Source organism: Ochotona princeps, chromosome 2 (assembly GCF_030435755.1).
Source record: "Ochotona princeps isolate mOchPri1 chromosome 2, mOchPri1.hap1, whole genome shotgun sequence".
Lineage (NCBI taxonomy): Eukaryota > Metazoa > Chordata > Mammalia > Lagomorpha > Ochotonidae > Ochotona > Ochotona princeps.
In genome coordinates, this window is record NC_080833.1 from 160,171,908 (window position 1) to 160,199,771 (window position 27,864).

The following is a 27,864-nucleotide window of genomic DNA, read 5'->3' on the forward strand; positions in this document are numbered from 1 at the left end:
CTCCTGCTCACCTCTAAGGGTCCTGGCTGGTCCCACCTGGTCATACTCCATGAAGGGTATTAGGTAGCAGTTATGGGGGAGCTGTTTACACCACAGCCCCTGCTTCCACAGCTTCCAGCCAAGTCAAGCCTTACACAGAAAAACTCTCATCTACATCCTCCAAATGTTCTAATTTTTTGCTTAAATTGCTTTTGTTTGATTTATTTTTTTTAACAAACGAAGAATAGAATAAAATCCAACTGGGGAAACCATGTGCTGAATAGCTCATAGCATCATTTCTGATAGCCAAAAGGGTGGAATCCCCAGTGTCCATCAGCTCATGAATGGATTAAGTTTGTGTTCTCACAATGGAATATGATTCAGCCATAAAAATGAATGAAGGATGACAATGTCACAACGTGGATGAACCTTGAAAACATACGCTGAGTCACAAAAGCCAATCACAAAAGACAGCATCTAAAGCATGAGCCCATGTATGAAATGTCCCGAACAGGCAACTTCATGGAGGTGGAGAGCAGAATAGTGGTAGCCAGAACTTCAGGGAGGGTACAGTAGGCAGTGACCACAAACAGGTGCACAGTTCCTTTGGGGAGTGGCAGAATGTCCTAAAAGTAGTCAATGCAAAATTTATACAATTGTGAAACCACTGAAAAGCACCAAATTGTGCCCTTTATGATGGGACAAAATAATACGAGAGGTATATTTTCAGAAAGCTATCATCTTAAAAATACTTAGCATGTCTGACATCAAGAATTCTGATACATGAAACAATGGATTCCCATGATAGGTTTTCCTTCCCAAACATAAAATTGTAATATTTAAAATGCTTTTTCAACTTCTGTTACCCTGTTTCCCAGAAGGCCAGGCATTCTTAAACTGAGAATCACTGTACAAAATGAAGGACATAATAATTGGAAAGAAGTTAATGAATGATAATAGTAATATTAGAATTAGGTACACCGTTCAGAAAGGATTTAGTTATTATTCATAGTTACATTTAATATTACAACTAATAATGAAACCATTGAGCTATATCATGGGTTAATATTTAACAAGGTTAATGACTATTTGATGAGGTAGTCAGAATACCTCAGAAGGGCCCATGGCATTGGCTAGGTGGCTAAATCCTTGCCTTGCCAGCACTGGGATCCCAGAAGCCCTGCACCAGTTCTAGTCCCAGCAGCCCCACTTCCCATCCAGCTCCCTGCTTGTAGCCTGGGAAAGCAGTCGAGGACGGCCCAGGGCCTTGGGACCCTGCACTCACATGGGGGACTCGGAAGAGGCTCCTGGCTTCAGCTCAGCTCAGATCATTACAGCCAGTTGGGGAGTGGAAGATCTTTTTCTCTGTCTCTCCTTCTTTCTGTAAATCTGCCTTTCCAATAAAAATAAATCAATCTTTTTTAAAAAAAAAATATTTAATTTTTAAAAGAAATATATCAGAAATAACAAAAAAGAGAATATCTCAGAAATAACAACATTGAATTTCATTTCCATTTCGTCTGACATTCAGATAAGCTTTCACCCAATACTTACGGGGTGTAGCCAGTTTTGTGAGGATGGGAGTCACAGTGTCTTCTAACTGTTGTTTCTGCTCAAAAAGCTCACTCACAGAAGCCTCTGTGTGGGTTTCCAACCATTCAGTTTTTGCACGACATGCATTAAGGATGGTGTTCTAGGAACAGAAACAGTTTATTTCCCCCTTACTTATTAGCAAAATAAAACTGCACAGTATCTCTAATCCTGCACCGGGATGTTGTGAGTGTTCTAGATCTTCTCCGTCCAATTCCATAGCCATTATATATAAGTTATAGACCTTTTAAGTATGAAAATTTAGGTAGTGTGACTAAGAAACTGAGTTTCTAATTCTATCCACTTTCAATAACCTAATAAGCACATGTGACTGGTGGCTACTGCGTTGGACAGTGTAGCTCTAACAAGTAGTGAGAATTTCTTGTACCAGAACCTGTCACCATGACTCACAAAGCTTGTGCCACTCATTTCCTAATTCTTTATTTTCATTGAGTCCTATGACAAAAAAGAGTTCTTGAAAAGGCTAGAGAAAAAATGGGCAAGTGGTGTGAGCTCTGTGTAACAAATTAGATAATGCTGATAGATTTTCCCTCTCAAACAGTTCAGAGGAAGAAAAAGCCCAAGAAATGCAGATCTGCCTCCCAGAGGACCTCTAAATTTACATTGCAAAACCATCTCGCTGCATCTCTGCAGCAAATTCCTGAGGTTAGATTTAAGACGTTCATGGCATCGTGGTTGTCACAATAAGGAAAAATGAATACATTTATGCTGTGTACACAAATAATTATCAGTGGTGAGAGCAGAATGGAGCAAGAAATGGCTTGGAAAGGTACAAACTATTATTAAGAAGGAATTTTTTTAATTTTAAGAATTAATATGAAAAAATAATATAGTAGCATGATATAGCATGACCTCATTTTTTAAAACTCTCTTGGGGCATTGGGGCACAACAGACCAAGCCACATGTGACATCTGCATTTAACAAACATCACTTGAAGTCCCTCCCCTGCTCCACTTCCAGTCCAGCTCTTAATGTGTTCATGTGCCTGGGAAAACAGTAGAAGATGGACCAAACACTTGGATTCCTGAAGCCACGTGGGAGACCTGGATGAAGCTATTGGCTCCCAGCAGCCATTTGCAGAGGAACCTGAGCCCCAGAGCCAACAAGTGGTCTCTCTCTTCCTCTCTTTTTCTTTCTGCATCTCCCTCTCTCTGTAACTCTCCCTTTGAAATAAACAATCTCCAAAAAAACTCTGGCAATATCTTCTGTTACATGAATACCTATGTTTATGTTAGCAAAGGAAACGTTTGTAAAATGGATACATAATTTACTAGAGTCACAAGGATGGGAATGTAAAAAGCAGTAAGTTTGTTTTAAATAGTTGTATTTTTCTATTATTATGTGTACACAGTGACTTGTAGTTCAAATAACCAGACTGCTTTAAATTGAAGTTAAGGACTTTTCTAGCAACTAGCTTAACAAAGTGCTTTTTCTTCATGGCAGAAAATTATTTTGGATATCTAGTGGTTCCAATAGCTACTTTAATAGAATTTTGCCTATATTTCACTTCACAAGAGATACTGGAATATTTTAGTAAGACATAAGTGCCATATATAACTGATCTGACTCTTGGGCTTGATAATAGCTTTTTAGCTAAATTATAAGCCATGGGGAATTCACAGAGCATCCTGTAAAAATTCAGGAAGTAATGTAAAACCAAAGCATATTTGTGATACTTTAAACTTATTTTTAAAATGTACCTCCTACCACTTGAGAAAGACCCTGGAAGCATGTCCCACATCAGGGACCTGGGGTGGGTGGGAGACTGGGTGGGGCTTCTCCCTTAAAATCCCCCTTTACCTCAGCTATATGAAGGAAACAAAGTGGGAATAATAGTCTTACCTACTTTCCTGTAGCCCTTGAACCTTTTTACTCTAATTAACTATGTAAAGATTGTCAAAAATATAATAAAAATTGGAAAAAGTTTTTTAAAAAATGTACCTCCTGAGTACCAAGCTAATCCACAGTTAGAGATTGCCGTTGTGCGAGCTACTTTACGACAGCAGTCTTTACATCTACCTTTGCTTCCTGCGATGAAAATTTTGATCATTGAAAATAGGCAATATGTACAGGTACATATACATATACAGGTATACTAAAATATATAGTCACTTCTAAGTTGTGGATTGGAAAAATGAAGTAACATCAGTGGACCTCAGCACTCAAGAGAACGCAACAGCGACAGTGCAGCTGGCATAACTTCTGCATCCCTCTCGTGGCCTAGTCTCCGCCTGTTTCCAAGGCAACCACAGTCCGTGTTCACTCTTGCTTCCTTAATAGCTGTGTGCCATCATGGAGGCATCCTTCAGCAATACAGGAGTATTAATTTCAAGTTTCACCAAAAAAAGTATGTAGCCTTCAGTGTATTTTTTTCTTTTCCACTCAACACTTCGTTTCAAATATTCATTCATGCTGTTCAACGTGATGCTTGGTACAGCTCAGTGACGCTCTTTGAAACCACAGAGAGGAGAAAAGGAGGAAGAGGAGAAGCACAAAGAACCACTACCAGCCCCTGGAGCATCAATACAGAAACTAAGAAGTAAGGATTTTCAAAAGGCAAAGCAGGCACTGCGCACAACACAGTACCTTGTCTTCCTTGAAGAGCTTCCCCGGCCCCTTTTCAGTGTCAGTAACAGCTAGAGTGGCCTTTGCGATACACTTTTTCAGAGTCAGCCTGGCATCTGAAAAATCAAGACAGTAAAATACACAATGACAAGACAAAAACAACAGCCCAAGGGTTTATGATATCTCTCAAATATCCAGTGCTTTATAAAGGCCACGTGAGGCACAGCGTTGTAGATGGGTGAAATCCAGAAGAAAACTGGGATAAAACATCTTTTCAAGTACATTCCAGAGACCTGTCTTGTGGCAAAATGGGTGATGCTACCGCCCACAAGATGGGCATTTCATATAGGTACTGGTTCAAGCTCCACTCACAACCCAGCTCTTTGATAGTGGTCTGAAAAAGATAAGGGAAACTGAGCCACGTGTTTGGGTCCCTGTCACCATGTGGAAGATTCACAGGAAGCTGCTGAGCTTGGCCTGACCCAGCGCTGGCCACTGGGACCAACTGCGGAGTGAGCCAGTGGAGTAACAACCTCAGTGTGTGTGTGTCTATAACTCTGGCTTTCAAAAATAAGCAAATCTTTAAAAAGAAGAAAGCAAGAACAAGTGCAGCCAAGAGGGCATCAGGGAGCCAGAACCTACACAAGTATTAAACGGCAGCCTGAAAAAGTGAGCTTTTCACCGGGTGCAAAAGTAAATGACGCAAGAATGCTAACTGTTCAACTGGGCCAACACGTGCACAGTCATTAACATCTCATTCACTGTCACAAATGAGCAATGAACTTCATGAATAGAGCTTGTCCTGGCAACTGATCTGTGTGCCCACGTGACTCACAGCTGAGAGTAAGGTCACTTCTTCGCACAACCACCTTTACATGGAACATGTGCTAATGCCCCTGAGAATGCAGAGAAAGGTGGTTGAAATAGTTGGGCCCCTTCCACCCACATGGGAGACCAGGGTGGAGTCCAGCACTCCTTCCTGGAACAGCCTGGAACAGCGCAGCCACTGCAGACATCCAGGGAGTCTTCCTGTGGATGTCAGCTTGCGTTTCAAGTAAATCTTAGAAAAAAAAATATCACCTCGGGCCCCGTGTAATGGCTCAGTGGCTAAATTCTAGCCTTGCATGCCCAGGATTCCATACGGGTGCTGATTCACGTCCTGGCAGCCTCACTTCCTATCCTGCTTGTGGCCTGGGAAAGCAGTTGAGACTGGCCCAAAGCCTTGGGGCCCTGCACCCGCGTGGGAGACCTGGAAGAGACTCCTGGCTTCAGATTGGTTCAGCTCCAGCCATTGTAGTCACTTAAGGAGTGAACCAGCAGACAAAAGATATTTCTTTCTGTATCTCCTTCTCTCCAGAAATATACATTTCCAATAAAAAATAAACACACCTTTAAAAATAAAGAAGAAATTAAAGAGCCAATCACCTCAGGTGCCTCCTCAGTGCCATCGCAAACTGATCCTCCAACAGTAGCGCTGCAATCCCATACGGGCACCAGTTTGAGTCCTGACTGCCCACTTCCAATCCAGCACCCAGGTTGTAGCCTGGGAAAGCAGTGGCACACGGCTTAAGGCCTTGGACCCCTGCACCCACGTGGGAGACCTGGAAGAAGCTTCTGGCTCCCAGCTTCGGGTGGGCTCCATTTTGCCTTCGTGGCCATCTGGGGAGTCAACCAGCAGATGGAGGCTCGCTCTGTCTCTCTACCCCTTCCTCCCATAACTCTGATTTTCACTAAATAAATAAATCTTTTTTAGAAATTTATCACCTCTTCTTGGTCCAGGCCCTTAGACCCACCCACGCAGTGGGTACCAGATCTGTGAGCCCCAGGGCAGCACCCGGGCCAGGTGGCCAGCGGCATTAATGCTGCCAGGGGAAGCCCACTGGCTACCCAGTGGCATACTTGTGGGGACTTGGTGTGTGGGCTTGCAGAGGGTATTGGGAGATGGCACAGGTAGGGGCTTACGGGGACCTGTGGTCTCACATCTAGGATTGGTGGTCTGATGATGAAGTTCATGTGTCAGAGCTGGGCCTCCTCAGTGGCTCAGATGGAGCAGTGGACAGTAGGCCCAGATGCACACGGAGGATATGGCAGCCCCCTGGGGCCTGCAGAGGACATCAGGTACCATGCCAGAGGAAGAAGGGAAAACAAACTGGACAACTGTCCCAGCCAAATCACGACAGCAAAAATCTGGGTGAATGGAGACTATAAGGTGGACTATATCAGCCAATGGATCTTGGAAGGATTTCCTCATCCTTGCATCGGTGAGATCGAGATCGACAGCATTTTAGAACAACTGAAACCATTTGGGCAGAACCCTTGGAACATGCTCCACATCGGGAACCCTGGGTTGATATCAGATGGTGGCTGTTCCCCATTCCCAGGTACTGGGGCACTTGCAGACAATGGGATGCTGGACTTCTGACACTGTCTGTACCAACAATGTCGGGGTACACCTAAATAAGAGACTGATGGGATTATGATTCCTTATGAAATACTATACCATTGTAGTAAAATGAGGAAAATCTGTCGGGGGGTGGAGTTTGGGGGGAAATCCCAGTCTATACCAAATTGTACCACATAATTCAAAAATTCAAAGTAAAAAAAATTATATATATATATATATATATATATATATATATATATATATACACACACATATATAAAGGGACATCAACCCAGTCTTACTGCCAACATCACATCACCTTCTCTTTCCTCATCTGTGTCAAATATCGAGTTACCTCCCACAAGAACTTGCCTGGACAGGCACGGAGACTCTTCCCATCTCAAGATCCTTAACTTAGTAACATCTGCAAATTTCTGACTGTCATGTAACACTCAGAGGTCCCAGGAATCAGAACTTTTTAGGCCCCTGTTCAGCTCACCACACTTGTGATACACAGACTCACAAGAATCTGAACAGGAACATTCAAGAGACTTCAAAGCATTCAAAAGCTCAATTGTGCCACCTGACCATCTCTGTAAGCCTCGTCTGCCTATTCGTCAAGTCAACATAGTAAAACCACCTTCCACAGTCGAACTCAGACCCATAGCTGAGTACTTCTAATAATTATATTCCTGCTCATCAGTCTTTTTGTTTTGAACTTTTCATATTCCTATCACAAGCAGAATTAGTTTCTTAAACTGAAACCCAAGGTCTGGGGTTGAGCTCCACTAGTTGGGTGGCCTCTGGTCAGTGGGGAATCCAGAATGTCAGCACAGGATGGAGTTTAGGGGAGACATTCATTAGAAAAGGAGCCAAAAGACTCATCGGGAAACTGTATTTGTGTATCACACACACTGATCTTACTGAAAGCGCTTATTTGTTTCGGGCAAGTGGGTGGAAGACGATTACTACAGGTATTCTCTCATTGCCATAACAGCTTAACCCCTTGTCTACAAAATCAAAGTACCTCTTCACAGAGGTGTTGTGAGTTCTACAGTGCGTCAGATAAAACATTGATTACAGTGTGTAGCATGACATAGTATACATGGTACATTTCCAGAACATAACAAGAAACATAGTACAATACATGCAAATACCTCAGTGCCTGGCACTCAGGAAAGCCTTCGGTCAGCTTATGGTGTCATTCACTTTTCAACAGTGTTTAAGTGACTCACCATTTTCTGCTGAATAAAATACAGAGGAATCCAAAGTCTACTTAGTCCTAAACTATCTTCCCAGGCTCACCCATTACTCATTTCCTGTTCCTTCCATCCTCGTATTAACAGGACTCCATCCTGCAATTCTCTCAGGTCCCTGCTGAAATAGCATCACATTACATAGCTCTGGAGATTCTTCTAGGAAATAACAAGCAACTTGCTCTCAACTTCCCAGCTCCCATGGCTCTGTACAGCACTTCTCAGAGAAAGAGGAACAGACTTACACAGAGACCATGCGTTCTGTGTCTTCCTGCTGCGAAGTAAGCTCTATAAAGGTAAGACTGTTATGTGCTACATTGTGCATGCGTTTTCAACTCCCAGACCAATGCTGAGCACAGCATCTTAGTATGAATATTTATACAGAACTTTCAGTTATTATCTTCAACCTGGGATGTCCTTTCTGCCCAATTATCAACCAAAACTGTACTTGTCCTTAAATGCACACACAGCCTCCTGCAAAACACCCCGATTCTACTTGGTAGAACCTGCTGTTCTCTCAGCTGTAACATGTTGCCAGTTTTCTTTAGTTTTCATTTTGCTCCAATTTCTAATTATTGCTATTTTGGTTTTTCTCCCACCTCTAAACTAAAAACTCTATCATGGAAATGACTATGCCCCCATCTCTTTTCCCCAAAAATGTTTGTTTGTTTGTGAGACGGAAAAGAGACTGGGGACAGGAACAGACAGAGAGCCCCCATTTACTGTTTCAAACACCTGTAAGAACCAGGGTTGGGAGAGGTCAAAGCCAGGAGCTTCTAATTCAGTCAGGTGTCAGGGACCCCAATCCTTGAGACATCCCATGATTCATAAGTGTGCATATCGGCAAGAAGCTAGAATTAGGAGCAGAACTGGCACCCAAGCACTGTGATGTGACATAGAGGTGTCCCATATGGTATCTCTGCACCTACACCACACGCTCCCCTGTTCCTGATCTTTCTATCGTATACTATGCTGCCTCCTTAACCCTCAGTTACTCCCTGACAGACCACACCACCACCAAATGAACATGTATGTTAAATGGGATGGCACTTGATATCAGTTGGGCTTTTGGAAGGACATTCCATCATGAGAAAAGAGGCACAAGGATGAGTAAAATACTGCAGCTCTTTTTAAAAACAGATGTTAAATGGTAACCACGCAGAAGAGTTACAGAGGATATGACAAACTGTTTCCTTGAAACTCCATTAATAGGATTACAGGCTTCTAAAATTTAGTAGCCTTCACTTTTAAGAAAAGAATTTCAAAGCGTTTTAGCAAGGAGCATTTCTACAAAACCCAAGGTGATTGGCTAGTGGACAGCTTTTCGCCTCATTGTGGTGCTTTATGATGTCACAGATGCCCGGCCTGCTGCCTATGTTACAGTGGTCACCTGTGCGCATTTCACTGTGTATGTCTTGCTGGCTGGCAAGAGTGTCTGACACACTTTGGTGAACCGCATTATCCAATACCCAGGCTCTGACCTGAGTATTATCTAATTATCTGATGATCTGTCTCTGAGCATTTTTTTAGATACAGATCTCTTTTTTCCAGTTGATAAGGACAGATGTGTAACCAAAGACTGTCCATGATTTTTCCCTTGCTGTTTGCCTGCTTCTTCAGGGACAGCTTCTGCATTTGTGATGGAACTACTTGGACGAAAGTTGGCTGGGAGATTTTTCCAGAAGAAGTATATTATCTGAAAGTTAGTCCTTCTCCATCTCACTGTCTACCTTACCCTCTCAACAAACTATGCTGCGATTTTGCTAACATGGATATATTACAGAGCTGTTTACACGTGACTTCTATTTTAGTACAAACCCTCTTTCTAATCCTGTCGGTTTTATCTACGCACTACCTGTGGGTGAAATGGAAGAAACACAAAAAGAAGGTAAGTAGTTTGTGTAGATTGTAACACAGAATCTCAGACGTTTAGAAGATAAGGTTTTCTGTTTCTTTGAGAGAATGGACCATTTCTTTATAGCTTCCTCCTCATTCATCTCCAGTGTCTACCGGGTGCCTTGCACCCACTCAATGCTTGAATAAGGGTATACTGAATTATCAAGTATTTTAAATCGCCTAGCTACACCCCCAAAACAGCGATGAGCCGTGTGAGTAAAAGATAACAGGAAATTATGCCATCTGTCCATGTGCCTAGGTAATTCATCTGAGCTTTCTCAACTGCCTCGTCTACAAAATGAGGGATGAGAACAAGGGAGCTCTTAATTCATTCCAAGTCTTTTGGAGAAAGGTTTACTTATTTTTATTGGAAAGGCATATTTACAGAGAGAAGGAGAGAGAGAAAGATCTTTCACCCTCTGGTTCGCTCCCCAAATAACAGCAATGGCAGAACTGAGACCATTCAAACCCAGGTGTTTCTTGCAGGTCTCCCACGTGGGGGCAGGGTCCCAAGGCCTCGAGCCACCCTCATGTGCGGGAAATAGATGGGAAATGGAGCTGCTGGGATGTGAACCGGCACCCATCAGGGATCCTGGCGCTTAACGTGTAGGATTAGCCAATTGAACCATCATGGCGGGTCCTAAAGAAAGTTATTGAAGAAAGTTGACTTGTATGATATTAAAGGACCGTACTTTCTAATGGAGAGCTTGAGCTAATTGCCAGTTTGCCAATAGATGGCGCCATGGTTTGAGGCAACCTTAAATCAACCCCCCCACCCCCGAAAAACCTCACGGAGAACTTAACAATTCAGTATTTATAAATGCTTCCAGTTTTACGGTTTTAGCCCTTGCATTGCTCAGCAAAGGAGATAATTTTGCTAAAATTAAAATGATTTCTCCCATAAGAGTGCTCTAACCACACGAAACACTAATATATACGAGGTATATACACAATAGTATTTCGTTGGCACTTAGACCTTTCTTCTATGATTACCTATCTTTGGCATAAATAATTGATGCGCGTTGCTTTAGTAAACCTTACGTATTCAGAATACACATTTAATTTGGGCAGATAAAATCTATTCTCACTTGTTTTCCTCTTCGCAGATGAAAGAACAGGCTTGCCTGGATAAAACTGACAAGGAGCTGCACAGCCCGTCCGTTTATGACATTGAGCAACTGCTCTGCAAGCTGGTGGCGACGACATCAATGATGACCAAGTACCTGAACGAAGTCTCCCAGCGTTCCTCCTCCAAGAAAATCAAGCACCGCAAATCCAAGAAAAAGAAGTTTGAAGGTGCAATGGGCTACTAAGCCCACACACAGACACGGCGAACCGGACGTGGAGAGTCCGAGAGAGACCTTCGAGAGTGCTTGGGAGAATTGGTCATTTTTTTTTCCACACTCTACTGATATTTTCCAAAGAAGACTGGATTGAAATGCTATTTCCATTCTGCTAAAAGAGATTCCATAGTTAACCAAAGTCCTGGGGGAAACGATTGTATACTCTCACTGCTACATGTTCATGTATTTTCTTCTTTTTACTATGTTAAATGACTAGTCATTCCTCTTTTTAATATGTTAGATCAATAATCATTAGAACTATTGTTTAGTTTAATACTTCAATAAATTTCTACATTTAATACTTCAATAAATTTCTGTGATTTTTTTTCCCCTGAGCAAGAATGTAAGGCCACAGGAAAATTTTAACTTCAAATCTCAGGTGATTTTAAAAGCATGGAAATATTACAGAACAGACCACTTTTTAAAAATATAAGTCTCTCCATTTTAAATGAAGAATTACATACCAACATTTAAAAATTTTTAGACTTCTGCTGACAAGACACTTCAATTTTAAAAAGAATGGTTACTCTATTTTCCAAAAAATTAGCAGATGTATATATAACTAACAGAAAGTTTGGGCTTTTTTATCTTTAGTTTACTGCAGATTCAACATAGTTCATAATTATAACTTTGTTATTTTTCATTTTTGAGATAACATTTTAATTTACATTGTAATAAAGAGTTTAATGTTCCTTTAAGTAAAAGTTTAACAAATAAAAAGCAAAAAGCCCAGTGAGAATACAGGCAAAGACTATAATAACTGAATGGCAAGATGGCCATTGTGCCCATTCACAATAAATTTTAAGATAATCATCATAAGTCATGAAAGCTACATGAATGAGACATTAATCAATGGTTTGACAAAGGTATAAAACAAAGATTGAGAAAACTATGCTGCAGCAATGCTGATACACAAAGGAATTCCTTCCTTTTTTAGAGAAGTTTAGCTCCCACAGCTACGGGAGCACAAGCAACATTTCTTTCTGGGTCTGGTTTATTTCACGCAACATCATGTCCACCAGCTACATCCACTCTGTGCAAATGATAGAGTCTCAGTCTTCTCACTGTTCCACTGTGTATGTATGCCACATTTCATGTATCCGTTCATCCGATGCTGGACACTTGGCACCGCTGTTTTGCTGCTGTGTTTACACTGTTGCTATCTACACCAGCATGCAACTATCTCTTTACTAACCAGGTCTTCCTGTCTTTGGGGTCTACACCGGTTCATTCATCAAATCTAGTTCTACTTTTCCAACAAATGCACAAGCTCTTTTTCATTGTGGTTACATTAAACTGCCATCCATGTGTATAAACATTCTCCTTTCTCCACAACCTTACCAACATTTGTTACATTATTATTGTTGTTGCCATTTTGACAGGGGTAAGAGGATACCTAATTGCAGTCTTGATTTGCATTTTCCTTATGTCTAGTGATATGAGCTTTATTTTTTTTTTCAAAAATTTGTTGGCTGTTTTGGAGTCCTTTGTCTATTTCTTGACTGGATTGGTTGGTTTTTTGCTTGTGAATTTTCTGAGTTGCTGATAAATTCTAGATACTAATCCCTTGTTGGAAAGGTAGTTCACAAATATTTTCCCGTTCTGCTGGGTGTTTTATGTTGGTCATTTCCCTTGCTGTGCCATTTGTTTAGTTTTCCTTTGTTGCCTGTACTTTATGGATCTTATCCAAGAACATGTTTCTTACTCCAGTGTCTTAGTTGTGTCCTCCATATTTTCCTCCAACAGTTTCATAGTCTCGGGCCCATCTTGAGTGATTTTTGTACATGGTAAGAGGTATGGACTCTAGTTTCAGTCTTCAGCAAATAAACATCAAGGTTTCCCAGCACCATTTCTTGAAGAAATTATCCTTACCCCTACCTATGGTCTTAAATTCCCCAGGCTGGGGTAGAAGTCAGCAGGTAATCGGAATTCTCTCTCAGCCAGAGCTGTGGGGGTGGAAGGGCATGTGGCAACATATTCCATAACTAGTAAGATAGCAGCTCCCTCACAGCAGCTGGCTCACCACACGCTCTGCTGCAGCGGCTCCCACACACACAGCAGCTGGCTACACCGCACCCTGCTGCAGCGGCTCCCACACACACAGCAGCTGGCTCACCACACGCTCTGCTTTAGCGGCTCCCACACACACAGCAGCTGGCTCACCACACGCTCTGCTGCAGCGGCTCCCCCACACACAGCAGCTGGCTACACCGCACCCTGCTGCAGCGGCTCCCACACGCACAGCAGCTGGCTGCACTGCACGCCCTGCTGCAGCGGTGCCTCTGTCCCTCCTCCTCCTGACCCATGGACTCTGTATTTGGTCACTTCTCTCCTCAAAATTTCCGTCAGCCTCCTAGAAACATGGCCCCCCTTGGTTCTCATATCTCCAGGCAGCTGAAGTCTGCATGGCTACACTCTGTTCAATCATTTTGAATCCCAATTTTTTGACTTAAAACATCTTGAGAGGCAAGTGTTAGGGCACAGTTGCTTAAAGCCCGCACAGGACACACACACACACACACACACACACACATTCCATGTTAGAGCACAGGTTTGAGTCCCAGGCCCTCAGCTTCTCATCCAGCTTCCTGTTGATGCACCTGGGAGGCCAACAAAGGCCCTGCCACCCAAGTGAAATACCCATATGGAATTTCTGATCTCTGTTTCCGCTTGGCCCAGCTCCTAATTGTTGTTGAAAGCATTTGGAAGCAAGCCAGCAAATGGCTTGTGAGCTCGCTCTCTCCCTCCCTCTCTCTCTCCCTCCCTCTCTCTCTCTCTCTCTCTCTCTCTCTCCCTGGCTTTCACATACATAAATCTTTTCTGGGCCCAGGGCAATGATTCAATTGGCTAATTCTCCCCTGCAACTGTTGGGATCTCATATGATTGCCAGTTCATGTCCCGGCAGCTCCACTTCCCATCCAGCTCCCTGCCTGTGGCCTGGGAAAGCAGTCGAGGACGGCCCAAAGCCTTGGGGCCCTGCACCCACGTGGGAGACCTGGAGGGAGCTCATGGCTCCTGGCTTCAAATCAGTTCCACTCTGGCAGTTGAAGCCATCAGGGGAGTGAAACAGCAGATAAAAGATCTTCCAGACTTTCCTTCTCTCTGTAAATCTACCTTTCCAATAAAAATCAGTAAGTCTTAAAAATCTTGAAAAAGTTTTCAACAAACACACCATATTTTTACTACCTGCCATTGTTACTGGGGAGAGGAGAACTAACAGTCCTTAAAACAGCTAACAGCTTCATCACTAATAACTAAATCTTGCCCTGGGCTGCTATGGGTGACTGCCTCCATTTTCCGGACTCCCCTCCTTTCCGCATTCCATCCCTGGCACAACTCCAATCCCACAGTCCCACAGATCTTTGTTCCATTCCCTCAGAGTTCTGAACTGTCAATGGATTCCCTGTAAGACAACATTAACGTATTTTTTTTTTAAGGATTTTATTGTTATTGGAAAGCCGGATATACAGAGAGGAGGAGAGACAGAGAGGAAGATCCTCCGTCCGATGCTTCACTCCCCAAGTGAGCCGCAATGGGCCGATGCGCGCCGATCCGATGCCGGGACCAGGAACCTCCTCCGGGTCTCCCACGCGGGTGCAGGGTCCCAAAGCCCTGGGCCGTCCTCGACTGCTTCCCCAGGCCACAAGCAGGGAGCTGGATGGGAAGTGGAGCTGCCGGGATCAGAACCGGCGCCCATACGGGATCCCGGGGCGTCCAAGGCGAGGACTTTAGCCGCCAGGCCACGGCGCTGGGCCCTAACGTATCTTTTTTAATGAGCACTCTTGAATACTTAAAAATAACAAAAACATGCACAGAGCTCTAAAATCCAAAGAAACCTATCTCAGATCGTGAGAATTTCAGTGATTAGGAGGAGGCTCTGGGACAGTGAGTTCTCGGTCCCTTACAGCTTTCCCGGTGGCTGGCATTCTAACCCCAAGGCTGGAAATTGAAAGTGGTGCAGATTCCTGGCAAGGTGTAAGCTAACTTGCAGGTTGAGTGCTTCTGTGTCTGACGTTAGCATGAAGCTGGACCCGAACGTGTGTCATGTGCCATGACTCCTACAGCACACTACGGTTGAACGAGACTTGGCTCCCCAAATTCGTGCAGATGTTTAAATCCTGCAGGGTGACAGGTTAAAGGCTGGAGACTGGATCTAATGAAGGTCTGTGGCGGGTGAACCTGGTGCGAAGCCTCCAGACCATTGAGCGGCTTGTCTTGATGAAGGTGGGAACATAAGCTGTCGGGTCTCAGGTGTCGCCCTCTGCTTCCTGCGTCACCATGTGTCAACTTCTCACACAAGTTCTGCCCTCCACCAGAGGCCACCCACTCCTGAACTACAATCCAGAATAAATATTTTCCTTCACAAGAAGTTCCTTTCAGGTTAATACACAAAGCTTGCCTGCTCTGCCAAATTTGTTTCATTACAACCTTTCTGACATTGTTGAGTAACAGCTCAACACGTCTATATCATTCATTCTCCACCAGACAAAGCCCAGAGAGTAAGAAAACTCAATCATACCTCCAAAAACCTGTGCTCTTAGTGGTCTCCCATGGGAGACCCAGATGGAGCTCCTGGTGCCTGCATTCAGCCTGGCCCTGCCCTGGCTGCTATGGGCATGCGGAGAGTGAACCAGTAGATGGAGGAGGTTTCAACAAAGCACGTTCACATTTTGGTATTATAACTTTTCTTATCTGTACATCTTGAGGAATCAACTATATTACTAAACATGCTTTAAAAAAAACAAATTTACTTAAAATGCAGAGCTTTAGGAGAGAGAGAGAGAGAGAGAGAGAGAGATTTTCCATCACGGATTCATCCCCTAAATGGCCTCAACAGTCAGGGCTGGGCACAGCTGAAGCCAAGAGCCAAAAATTTTTTCCAGGTCTCCAGTGTAGGTGCAGCGATCCTGACTTGGGCCATTTCCACTGTTTTTGTAAGGAGCAAGATAGGAGATAAAACAGCCAGGACTTGAACCACTGCCCGCATGGGATACTGGCACCGCAGACAGCAGCTTAACTCACTACACCACAGCACCAGCCCCTGGAATATGCTTTAAACATTCAAGAACTCTCCCATTTTCCCCACGTCTCGTAATAGATCTTGAACTCATATTTTACATATATTCTTACGGGAAATTATTGTTTAAGTTGCCAAAACTTGTTAACCTGAAGAGTTAGTTTGAGTCCCAGCTATTCCACTCTGACCCAGCTGTCTGCTCACGCAACTGGGAAGCAGTGGAATGCAGCCCAAGAACTGGGATTCCCTATGGAGTCCCTTCGTCATGGCTCCAGCCATACCCAGGCCTACCTGCTGCAGCCACCGAGGAGTAATCAGCACACATAAGCTTTCTCCTCCCCTCTCCTTATTTTCAAATGAACATATTCTTTAAAAAAATTCATGTATCAATAAGTTTCCAAAATAAATAGTTCCTGTTAAGTATATGTTTTAGGACAGTAGCAAAATTGAAAAAACAAAGGCAGATTCCATTTGGTACAGCTATCAGTGACTGTTGTTGTAATTATAAATAAAACATCATCACAGCAGGTAAAAATGCAGTCATCTCTCGGCTTCATTGCAGATAGAGCCTATTACCTTAGGGGGAAAATCCATCATGTGAACCAGTTCACAGACAATTCCTGGGCTTCCTTACCTGCCCAGTCCAGGAATTCCACACACTCAGTCTGCGAATACCGAGCTGCCACATCGCGAGCTTTCTCTTGCCGGAAGTTCAAAGCTTCTATATCAACATCCAGTTCCACCAGGGCTTTCAAAGTTTCTAAACGCCCCCACGCAGCAGCGCAGTGTAAGAGTGTGTACCCTGAGAATGACAATGAAGATGGTCGGTCAAACAGGCTGCATACAGGCCCCAGCTTCAGACACAGGCATTCACTAGAAATCATGCTCTGAATATTGAGTTTTCATCTTAATATATGGCACGACACTGGCTTGCCAGTGCCTGGTGCCGGCAGTGACTGCACCACCTTTCAGTATTGTAGGGATGAGCAATGGATCACTGCAACGTACCAGGCTGCTAAGCTCTAAGTTCAGTAGGGTGATGCATTAAGCCAAAGTTTCCACTTCCAGGACTTTCAATCATGAAGGATTCATTAGGTCATGATCCATCATTTGATGCAGTAGATTGCAATAGTGATCCTATACTAAACAGTTACTGTGGGCCTGGCACAATTCTATGTAACCAGAGTAAAGTTGTCTAGTTTTGGAAGAACCACAGGGTGGCGCAATTCTCACCCTTAGGGAGTTTCAAAAAGTTCACAGCTTTGCCATCATTTGCACTTTCCTCTCATAAGCAGGGATTTCAATTTTTTTTTTTTTTGCAAGAAACTAAACATCTTTTCATTCTACTTCCCACAAACTTTTTAAGCATTTATGTATTTGTGTATTTGAATGGAAGAGTTACAGAGACAGAAATTCCATCTGTTGGTTCACTTTCTAAATGGTCCCAGCCGAAGCAAGGAGCCTGGAGTTTCATCCAAGTCTCCCACACGGACGCAGGGGCCTGCGCACTTGCGTCGTCTTCTGATGCTTTCTCAGGAACATTAGCAGGGAGCTGGATCAGAAGCGGAGCAGCCAGTACTTGAACCAGGAAGAATGCTGTGCCGCAATGCCAGCTCCATCCAGCAAGACTAAATTATAGAATCAGCATTCTGCCTATAATGCCTGCATCCCAGGGCACTGGGTTTTGTCTCCACTTCCAATCCAGCTGCTCCACTTCCAATCCAGCTCCCTGATAATGGCTTGAGAAAGCAGCTCAAGTGCTTGGGTCTCCATTCCCATGTGGCAGGCCATGATGACATTTCTGGCTTTGGGCTCCAGCTTTTGCCCAGCCCTGGCTCTTGTAGCCAACATGGGGGTGAATCAGCATATGGAAGATCCTCTCTCTTCATTTCTCTCTGTGTGTCATCTTTTTAAAAATAAAATAGTATGTATGTGTATGTATGTTTTATGTACATATACCTATGAAATGAATATGGTAAAATGCTAAAAAGTGCTAATATATGTCTAATTGCATTTTACTATTTCAAAGTCAGAGTTATAGAGAGAGACAGAGAGACAGAACAACAGTGACAGGAGCTGCTGCCCATAAGGGATGCTGCTGCTGCAGGCAATGGTTTAACCCACTCCATCACAATATTGGACCCATAATATTTTTTGAAACAGGGATATTAAGATCCCATATCAGACTCAAGACAATGAACATATAGTTAGGAAACTTGGATATATTATTATGTAGATGCTATGATTCAGTGAAGACAATATGACTATCTGTATGGCAACTCATACAACATCCACACATGCCTATACTTTCCACATAGGTTTATAGATATGAAAAGTTTATATATACATATATATAAACTTCCACATGTGAAAGAAAATGAAGAATCTCAGCATCAAAATCCCCACCATTTGTTCATGGCCCACTGCTACCAAGAAACTGTGAGCTTGCAGGCCAAACGGCCTATGTGATCTCTAGCGCTGATGGGCCCCAATTCTCATGAATCAAGGCCCACCTAAGTCTGGCTATCTCACAGGTGGCTCCAAGCAATTAAGTGGGTGCTTCCCTTAGTTGCTGGAGGCATGGGCTGTCCAGCTGAGACAGGCTGGGAATGTGTGGTGTTTCCCCTCACCTTGCAGGCTATTGTGAATTGCCCCTTTTCAAGCTATTGTGGACTGCCCCTATAAAAAGCCTATTAGGGCCCGGCGTAGCGACCTAGCAGCTAAAGTCCTCGCCTTCAACATGCCAGGATCCCATGTTGATGCAGGGTCTAATCCCAGCAGCTCTACTTCCCATCCAGCTCCCTGTTTGTGGCCTGGAAAGCAGCGAGGACGACCCAAAGCCTTGGGACCCTGCACCCTCATAGGAGACCTGGAAGACGTTCCAGGGTTCCAGGCTTCAGATGGACACATCTCCAGTCATTGCGGCCACTTGAGGAGTGAATCATCGGACGGAAGATCTTCCTCTTTGTCTCTCCTCCTCTCTGTATATCTGACTTTCCAATAAAGATAAAAAAATGAACATGCTTGGAGTGACAAGATTGGCAGCAATTCAGAACTGTTGAACTATCAAAACCAAGACCCTTGGAGCATGCCCCACATCAGGGATTGGGGTGGGTGGGAGACTGGGTGGGGTTTCTCCCTTAAAATCCCCCTTTGCCTCAGATACATGAAGGAAACAATATGGAAATAATAGTCTTACCCATTTACCTGTAGCCCTTGAGCCTTTTTACCCTAATTAACTATGTAAAGATTGTCAAAAATATAATTTAAAAATGGGAAAAATATATAAATCTAAAAAAAAAAAAACAGCCCTATGAATGTTCTGTTCAGGGCCACACTGCGGTAAGGGGTGTTGGTCCTGGCTTGCCGGTCGGTCAGCCAGTTGCCTGCTCTCAACCAAGAACCCAGGCTCAGATGTGCTGAGCTTGAATAAACCATCCTTGTGCAACTGGATTGAATTCAGACTCCTGGTGATTTATGGGGATCTCAAAATCTGGGCACAACAAAAGAACGCCATCATCACTTGGAACTGTCCTCATACTATTCTGCTACGGGGAGGGTTGAACAAGAAAATGAAATAATATTAATTGAATCTGTTGAGTCCTGGGCTTTGTATGCATCCTTAATTTAGTCCTTCCAAACTCTCTGTCAGGTGGGCATCAGATGTACACACAGAAAAAGAAGCTTTTACAGAGCTACCTCGCACTTGGCACTTGGCTGGCAAGTAGCAAAGGTGAAATTCAAACCCAGGCCTGGTGCCAGACAAAGGCTTAGGGGAGCAGGACACAGCACATAAACATTTCCCTCTGGTTAGAATAGGAAAAGAGAGGATATTGCTTCTGTTTCCTCCCAGAAACATCTTAGTTACCTATTTGCTACATTCACAGAAAGTCCTCCCTAGACCAAACAACTGTAACTATCATAACCAGAACGGATTAAAAAATAGGTAAATAAGGAAGAGGAAATGGAACTATTTCACTAAAATTGCTTGTTCCTTTTTGACACAGTTTAATTTTTAAACTAGCATGACAAGCAGAAGACTGAAAAACCATTAAGAGACAGAGATTGACTGAGTGTGTCATTATGCCTTGATTCCCAACTATCTTAATCCATTTATGCTACCACAACAGAATATCATAGAATACTTTCTTTAAGAAAAAAAAAATTTATTTCTCACCAAAAATTTATTTCTGAAAAGTCCAAGAATGGGGCTGGCGTGACTCCTCAACTGGCTAATCTTCACTTGCAAGCACCAGCATCCTTTATGGGCACCAGTTCGTACCCTGCTGCTCTACTTCCCTTCTAGCTCCCTGCCTGTGGCCTGGGAAAGCAGGCCCAAAGCCTTGGGACCCTGCCCCCGGGCATGAAGAAGCTCCTGGCTTCAGGCTGGCTCAATTCTGTCCACTGTTACCATTTGAGAAGTGGAACCAGCAGATGGAAGATCTTTCTGTCTGTCTCTCCTTTTCTCTGTAAATCTGCCGTTCTAGTAAAAATAAATCCTTTTTTTTAAAAAAAAAAAGGAAAATAAATAAAAGTCCAAGACCAAAGCAACAACTTTTGGTATGGGCCTTTTTGCTATGCCCTCACATGACAGATGGCAGCAAGAACGTCAACTCACTCCCACAAACCCCTTGTATAGCAGCATTGATCCAGCTATGGGGGCAGAGCCCTCGTGACCCAAAAACCTCCCACAGGGTGAAGTTAGACAACATCTCATCACAATGCTCTCAAATTCCCTGGAGACACTGACAGAGAGGCTGTGCTTTCTGCTCTGTGTCTCTGGGGAGTAACCCAATCGATGGATGTTATCTCTTTCTCTCCCTTTCAAATAAAAATAAATTCAATGGTTTTTTTTTTTTAATTACCCAACCTTAGACACAGCACACAGCATCTCTAAGTAATCACAACCCCAACGAGGAGGAAAAGACAGAATACCTCTGGTCGTTTTCCCGTTCAGATTCACACCATACTTGGCCAAAGCTCTAATAACGCCACTTTGCCCAGCCATGCAAGCTGCATACAACAAATTTCTGCCAACAATGTCTTCTTCCAAGAGGAGCTTCATGGCGTGCTCATGATGCGGGTTCTCAGGATTCTCAAAAATCTCCTGCAGGTCTTCGACATTGCCTGACAGAGCGGGCTGTAAGATGGGGTTCACACGGGTCGCCTCCTCGGACTCCAGGGCCGCCTGTTCCTGAGCCTCCTCATGCGGTGAGAAAGATCCCGACTTGACTGAGCTCACTAACTCCGGAGGCCCTTCTGGCTCCATGAAGTCCACAATTACCTAAACAAAACACAAGAACAAGTTTTCACTGATTTGAAAGGAAAACTAATATAGAAAGAAACCTTCCATTCTCCGGTTCACTACCGAATGCACCTAACAGCCAGGGCTGGGCCAGGCCAAAGCCAAGAGCCAGGCACCACAGAACTGGAGCCATTGTCTGCCGCCACCCAGCAGGTGCATCGCAGGAGGCTGGGTGCCACGGTCCGGCAGACACTTCACCAGGAGGCTGGGTGCCAATGCCCAGCAGACCCTTCACCAGGAGGCTGGGTGCCGCCGCCCGGCAGGCGCATCAGCAGGAGGCTGGGTAGGGCGGTGGGTAGCTCTGGAATCACAGGGTCTAGTACCAGGCAGACTGGTGCGGGATGCAGGTACCACAAACTTGTCCCAGGTTTTCGTAATAGGCACTCAACAGAAACTTTCTCAATTTGACTCATACTAAATGCTGGTACCACTATATAAATTACCAAAAAAAAAGGGGGGCAGATATCAAATGTATTACCTGCCCTCAAAAACTTCACTTTTTCAAGGAGAAAATGTGTACATAATAAAAAGGGGGTAAATACCATCATAGCTAACATACTATGGACGTCTAGAAGAGATAATCATTGCCAAGTAGAATTAATCCAGGAAGCCACAACAGCGCTCGCTCTGACAGAATAGATTTGCAGCTATAGAGAATTCAGACAAGAGCGGCATGTTCTGTTACAGGTGAAGAATGTTGGCAGGGGAGGGAGGCTGGAGGGCTGATGTGATGGCTCAATTGGCTAATCCACCAGCTCCAAGTGCCGGAATCCCATTTGGGCACCAGTTCATGTCCTGGCTGCTCCACTTTCCATGCAGCTCCCTGCTTCTGGCCTAGGAAAGCAACAGAGGATGGTCCAAAGCCTTGGGACCCTGCACCTGCATGGGAACATGGCTCTCAGCTTGGATCAGCACAGCTCTGGCTGTTGTGGCCAGTTGGCGAGTGAAACAGCAGATGGAAGACCTTTCTGTCTGTCTCTCCTTCTCTCTGTATCAGATCTGCTTTTCCAATAAAAATAAATGAATCTTAACCAAAAAAAAAAAAAAGAGTGTGCTTGAAGTCGCTGTTCACAACAGCCAATACCTAGAGGGGGAAAAGAAAGATGGTATCTAGGAACACAGGACCATAAACTGTGCTAAGGTCTCACAAAATGGTACCCAGTCGTGGGAGGGGGTAAATGACAGGGGCACAGCAGGTGGGAGGCAGACGCTCACATGGCTACCGATGCTCGACCCCCTTCTGGAAGGATCACACCCTTGTTTAACTTCCTCTATTTGAGTGTAACCTGCTTTCAATGGGGAAAACATGTATGTGTGTGTGTGTGTATATATATATATATATATATATTATATAAATACACACACACACACAGATGAATCAATGTCACTGTCACAATCTATTTCCAATAGACCATGGATTTTTTTTCTTACTGGCATGTTCTCTCTGGCTCTCTCCTATGCTGTGACACAGCCAGCTGTTGAGGAACTAGGGCAAATCTGGCACCAGCCAGTACCAACGGGCCTGTAACCTGTGAACAGCTGATCCTGCCAGTGACCGCTGAGTGAGCCGGGAAGCTGAAACTGGTAACCGTGATGGCAGGCAGCATCTCAAGGGCAGGAAAATGAGACAACACGTTCAAGCAGGGATCAGATGCCAGCTTGTGGGCACACAAGTAACCATAAACAATATTCAAAAAACAGGGTGTACCTGTGTTCAAAGAAACCACTGTCAGGAGAATCAAGATGGCGGAATAGGATAAAGACACGTTTAAACTGACAGAAAGATTAGCCAGTGTGAAGCACAGAGGGCACATTCCAGAAAATAGGAGAGGACAGAACAACAGCAGAGGGGTACCCAGAGACCAACAAACACAGGAAAGCAGCGGACACAACAGTGTGGTGTTGCAATGACTGATAACCCAGCAGCATTCAGCGAATGGTGATCTGAACTCCACCAGCAGCCAGAATTTCACCAGCAACAAGGTGGGAAGGGACGTTTACCTGGAGCTCAGGAGGTGAACCCAGGCAAAACTGCCTGTCCTACTGGTCTGTTTGATTTGACCAGGAGCAGAGACAGAGCAGCAGGTCAAAGACGGGCAGTGCAGGAACAGGGTGGAATTCACAGCCCAGTCTGCCCCCTAGAGCCGAATTGGGTGCCATTTTGTTTAAGGAGGCAAAGGCAAGGGAAAGAACTGAGCCTACGCTGAGCTGGGAATGAAATCATTTCTGGCTCAGTGAACTGCAATAACGTGGCATGCTAGAGGTTCCACCCAAGACAGGTCCAGGTAGTCCTCAGACCTGATGGCCAGCAGATCAAGAACTCTAGCAGAGGCACTTCAGGCACCATTTTGTACAGTGTGGAAAAAGTTTTAACACCGCAGGAACAATAGTGAGCTGCACATGTGCTGAGCTCGGCAAGAACTCACTGAGCTCCGTGCATTGCACTGGTGCCACAGGAAAATAATACCGACTATGGCATTGTACAGGTCAAAATAGGTCTATGTGGACCTCAGACTTAATGGCCAACAGGTTCCAGCAAGATCAGAACCACAACCAAGCTATATAGGACACCTGGTGTCTCCCTAAACCTAGGACCTGCTCAAACAGGAAATGGGAGAAAGGTTGCAGAGACAACAGTGCACCCTCAGCATGGTATCACAGGAGGTGGAGATCGGTGAGTCAGGAGCTGGGACTACGGAAACCATGGTGAAAGTCTGACATAAGAACCCAGACCTGGAACTTGCTGGAGGGAGTGACATAATTGGCTGCAAGCAAAGAGTTGTGTACCAACTGCAACAAGTAAAATCAAACTGCAGACCTGTGGGTGACACAGCTTAGAAACCTGCCCCAAGGAGAAGACTCTGCTAACCAGAAGTACAATGACCAAGAGCAAAAGAAGAGACAAAGACACAATGAACATTAGTGAAGACTCCCCTGCAAAGGAGCAAAACCCTATGCCAACCTCAGAGTTCACTAAGGAAGACATTGAAAAAATCAGGGACACAGAATTCAGAAAACTCATTTTAAAGCTTCTAATCAACAATGAGAAGCACATACAAGAGTTCAAAGAATTTAAGGAATATTTTACACAAGCAATAGCAGCAATAAAGCAAATCAAGGCTGCTATAGCAGAAATTAAGAACATAGTAGAGCAAATTAAAAGTACACTGGAGAGTCTCCAAAATAGAATGAAGCAAGCAGAAGAAAGAATCTCAGAATTGGAAGGTATTTCCTGTCATCAGGGGGAAGCAAACAAAAAGCTGGAAGAAGAGCTGGATCAGGCCAAAAAAAGTATTCAAGAATTGAAAGGCCAAATATAAGAGTTATGGGAGTCCCAGAAGGTGCAGAAAGAGAACCTGGTTTTACAAATATATTTAATGAAATAATAAAGGAAAATTTCCCTAATCTGGAGAAAGAATTGGGAAACAAGATCCAGGACGGGCACAGAACTCCCAACAGGCTTGATCAAAAGCAATCTTCACCAAGAAACATGATCATCAAGCTCTCTTCAATTGAACATAAGGAAAAGATCCTTACATGTGCACGTGGAAAAAATCAACTGACATATAAAGGAATGCCAAATAAACTCACAGCAGACCTCTCACAGGAAACTCTACAGGCCAGAAGAGAATGGAGACACATATTCCAGATTCTAAAAGAAAAAAATCATCGGCCTAGGATAACATATTCAGCAAAGCTTTTTTTGTCTTTGAAAATGAAATAAAATTCTTCCACAGTAAAGAAAAGTTAAAAGAATTTGCCTCTTTCAAACCTGCTCTACAAATGATACTTTAAGATGGTCTCTTCACAGAGAAGAGGAATAGCACCTACCAAAACCAAAGGCAAACGGGAAGAACATCCCAGTAAAAGGACAACAGAAGACTAAATCAATGAACAACCCATTGCTAAAATGACAGGACCAAATTACCACCATCCATACATATTAACCCTGAATGTAAATGGCTTAAGCTCAATCAAACGTCATAGATTAGTAGACCGGATTAAAAAACAAAACTCATCTATTTATTGTCTAGAAGAGACACACTTCACCAACAAAAATCAGCGGAAACTATATTGCATGGGTTTTGTTGTTTTCTGTTAGTTTCATCTCTTCAAAACACTTTCTTCTGATTAAATCATTCAATGACTCATAGATCATAGAGTAGCATGATTTTCTTCAAGAAGGTTCTTGATTTTCATTTCTTCAGCTACATGTTAGTCATTTAGTAGCATGTTCTTTAACTTCATGATATTGTTAATTTCTTTTTTCTCCCTGATGTTGATTTTGTTTTGTGGCTTTTCATTTAATGGGCTGTATAAGTAGCTGTGTAATGGAGACTGTCATATCTAGTACCATGTCATTTAACTTCATGGCATTGTAAATTTCTATTTTTCTATTGTTGATTTTGTATTATGACTTATCGTTTGAGGGGATGTACAGTAGCTGTGAATTGGAGACTAACATATTCAGATGTGAGGATACAATGTAGTATTCATTTCTACTTCCAGACAAAGATGGACTTACAATGAAACTATTCACTATATCTTGACAATAGGATGCTGGACTCTCTGCCATTGTCCATGCCCGCAATGATGGACATATGACTGTTAATGAAGAACTATACTTTAGTAATGATGTAGAGGAACTAGGTGGGGGGAGGGGGAACTGAAGAGGCGATAAGGGAAATGCCAGGAGCCTATGGAACTGTATAATAAAATGATAATAATAAAAAAAATTTTAAAATAATGTATGGTAAATGTAAATAATTGTGGAAACCACCACAAACAAATGATAGAGTATTTCTATCACTCTAAAAATTTCTGGTATTCTACAATACTAATTTTCAATTAATTAATCATTATTGTTAAATTCCATGATACAATTTTATAGGTATAGGGTTACCTCCCTTCTATCCCTTTCTTCCATGTTTATTTTCCACCCCTAGCATTTCCCCCATCTAATCACAGTAGTACAGTTCCTTTTGTATTCATTGTTTTGCCTGGGTATTTCAAAATGTTTGTGGAAAAAGGGAATGAAGATTATGAAGTTTACTTTGGTGCCAAATGTCCTCTGTCATAATGCGTGGAACAAACATGCTATAAAAATACTGTGTATGGATTTCAAAGTTATCCACCACATTAAACTGATAACTTTGACCTCAAATACATATATATATATATATATTTGTATATAGCTTCTTAAGGATTTTAAGTGCTCACTCAAGGTTTAAAAAGCAGCCCTGGGCACCAGGGATTAAACAAAGAGAAGGCCTGAAGAACAGCATACAGAGGGGCAGCTCCTGTGCGCTCCCAGAGCTCCCAGGGAAGCCGGCGGTCACTCCTGGGCTCGCAGTGCGCCCTTCGCCCAAGCCCGGGCACGTCCGGAGGGCAGAGGCCCGGTGCGCACGGCGCTGACCGAGGCCGGGACGCCGCGGTGGGCGCTCCCTGCGCGCCAGCCTCGGCCCGGCAGCCTGGGGGACGCTGCCCAGCTACCCCTTCCCGCCGCACCCCGCTCGACCCTCCGCTCCGGGCCTGGGCGCCCCAAGGGACTCACCTGTCCGGCCCTCCGCCGTCGCGGTCACCGTGGCAACGGCGTGCCCTGCGCCAGGCAGCGCCTCCCGTGCGCCGCGCTTCCAGCCGGCGAGGAGGGGGAGAACGCAGCGAGTTCCTCAAAATGACCCAGATCTTGTGTTCCGACTGGTCCTGCGGGTTTTTCCTTCCTACATTTTCTGTATTTATTTTGCACGTTAGTTGTCTGCTTAGTCTAATCTTGGGCCTTGCAACTGAAGAATTTTGTGGAAATGGATGCGTTTTAAAATAAAATGTAATTATAGGACCCCGCATGATGACTCAGTGGCTAAATCTTCCCTTTGCATGCGCTGGGATCCCATAGGGACAGCAATTTGAGTCCCAGCTGCTCCACTTCCCATCCAGCTCCCTGCTTATGACCTGGGAAAGCAGAGAAGGATGGCTTGAGGCCTGGGGACCCTGCATCCACATGGGAGACTCCAGGCTCCTGGCTACGGGTTGGCTCAACACCGGCTGTTGCGGCCACATGGGGAGTGAACCAGCAAACGGAAGATCTTTCTCTCTGTCTCTTCTCTCTGTAAATTTGCCTTCCCAATAAAAATAACTTTTTTTTTTTTAAACAAGAAAGACTGTAATTATAACAGCTTGCTTAGTTGTCTAGCTAGAAAGGAGCTTTGTCCCTTAGGGTCACTGCCATGCGCCAGGAACTTTTCTGGAAAACTCAAAAGTGCCAAAGGAACCTAAGACATACACATCTGGTTTGATCAGGAATTTTAAGAAACAAAACAGCTTCCCTCTTTCACCATTTCTCTCTCCCTCTCTCTCTTGCATGCACTGGGTCATGCCCCCCAAAGGCCAGGGCTGGGCAGGAAGCAGGGGTCCGGAGCTTCCGCGGGGGTCTCGCAGGTGCTTTGCCGGGGGCACAGGCTGGGAGCTGAACCGGAGCAGCCGGACCCCAACTGGTGGCTTGCACTGCAGA

At 44.0% G+C, this 27,864-nt stretch overlaps 2 protein-coding genes across 2 annotated transcripts; one reads left to right on the forward strand and one right to left on the reverse strand.

Moving 5' to 3' along the window:
* Positions 1–264: 264 nt before the first annotated feature.
* ANKRD45 (ankyrin repeat domain 45) lies at positions 265–26,996 on the reverse strand. Its single transcript, XM_058657088.1, has 6 exons — positions 26,911–26,996; positions 20,987–21,335; positions 16,686–16,853; positions 4,178–4,272; positions 1,534–1,672; positions 265–278 (listed from the first exon to the last, which is right to left on the reverse strand). The coding sequence occupies exons 2-6, from the start codon at positions 21,318–21,320 to the stop codon at positions 265–267; spliced, it is 750 nt and encodes a 249-aa protein (XP_058513071.1). The 5' UTR covers positions 21,321–21,335; positions 26,911–26,996.
* Positions 9,006–11,004, forward strand: TEX50 (testis expressed 50). Its single transcript, XM_012930102.3, has 2 exons — positions 9,006–9,683; positions 10,798–11,004. The coding sequence occupies exons 1-2, from the start codon at positions 9,360–9,362 to the stop codon at positions 11,002–11,004; spliced, it is 531 nt and encodes a 176-aa protein (XP_012785556.2). The 5' UTR covers positions 9,006–9,359.
* Positions 26,997–27,864: the final 868 nt, after the last annotated feature.

Bases quoted from the DNA above. Each gene is read 5' to 3' on its own strand.
- TEX50 (XM_012930102.3), top strand. From the start codon at position 9,360: ATGTGTAACCAAAGACTGTCCATGATTTTTCCCTTGCTGTTTGCCTGC. The intron at 9,684-10,797 runs GTAAGTAGTTTG...TCCTCTTCGCAG, and splicing joins GGAAGAAACACAAAAAGAAG to ATGAAAGAACAGGCTTGCCT.
- ANKRD45 (XM_058657088.1), bottom strand. From the start codon at position 21,320: ATGGAGCCAGAAGGGCCTCCGGAGTTAGTGAGCTCAGTCAAGTCGGGA. The intron at 4,273-16,685 runs GTAAGGAAGCCC...TTGATTTTTCAG, and splicing joins GGAATTCCTGGACTGGGCAG to ATGCCAGGCTGACTCTGAAA. The intron at 1,673-4,177 runs GTACTGTGTTGT...TTCTGTTCCTAG, and splicing joins AGCTCTTCAAGGAAGACAAG to AACACCATCCTTAATGCATG.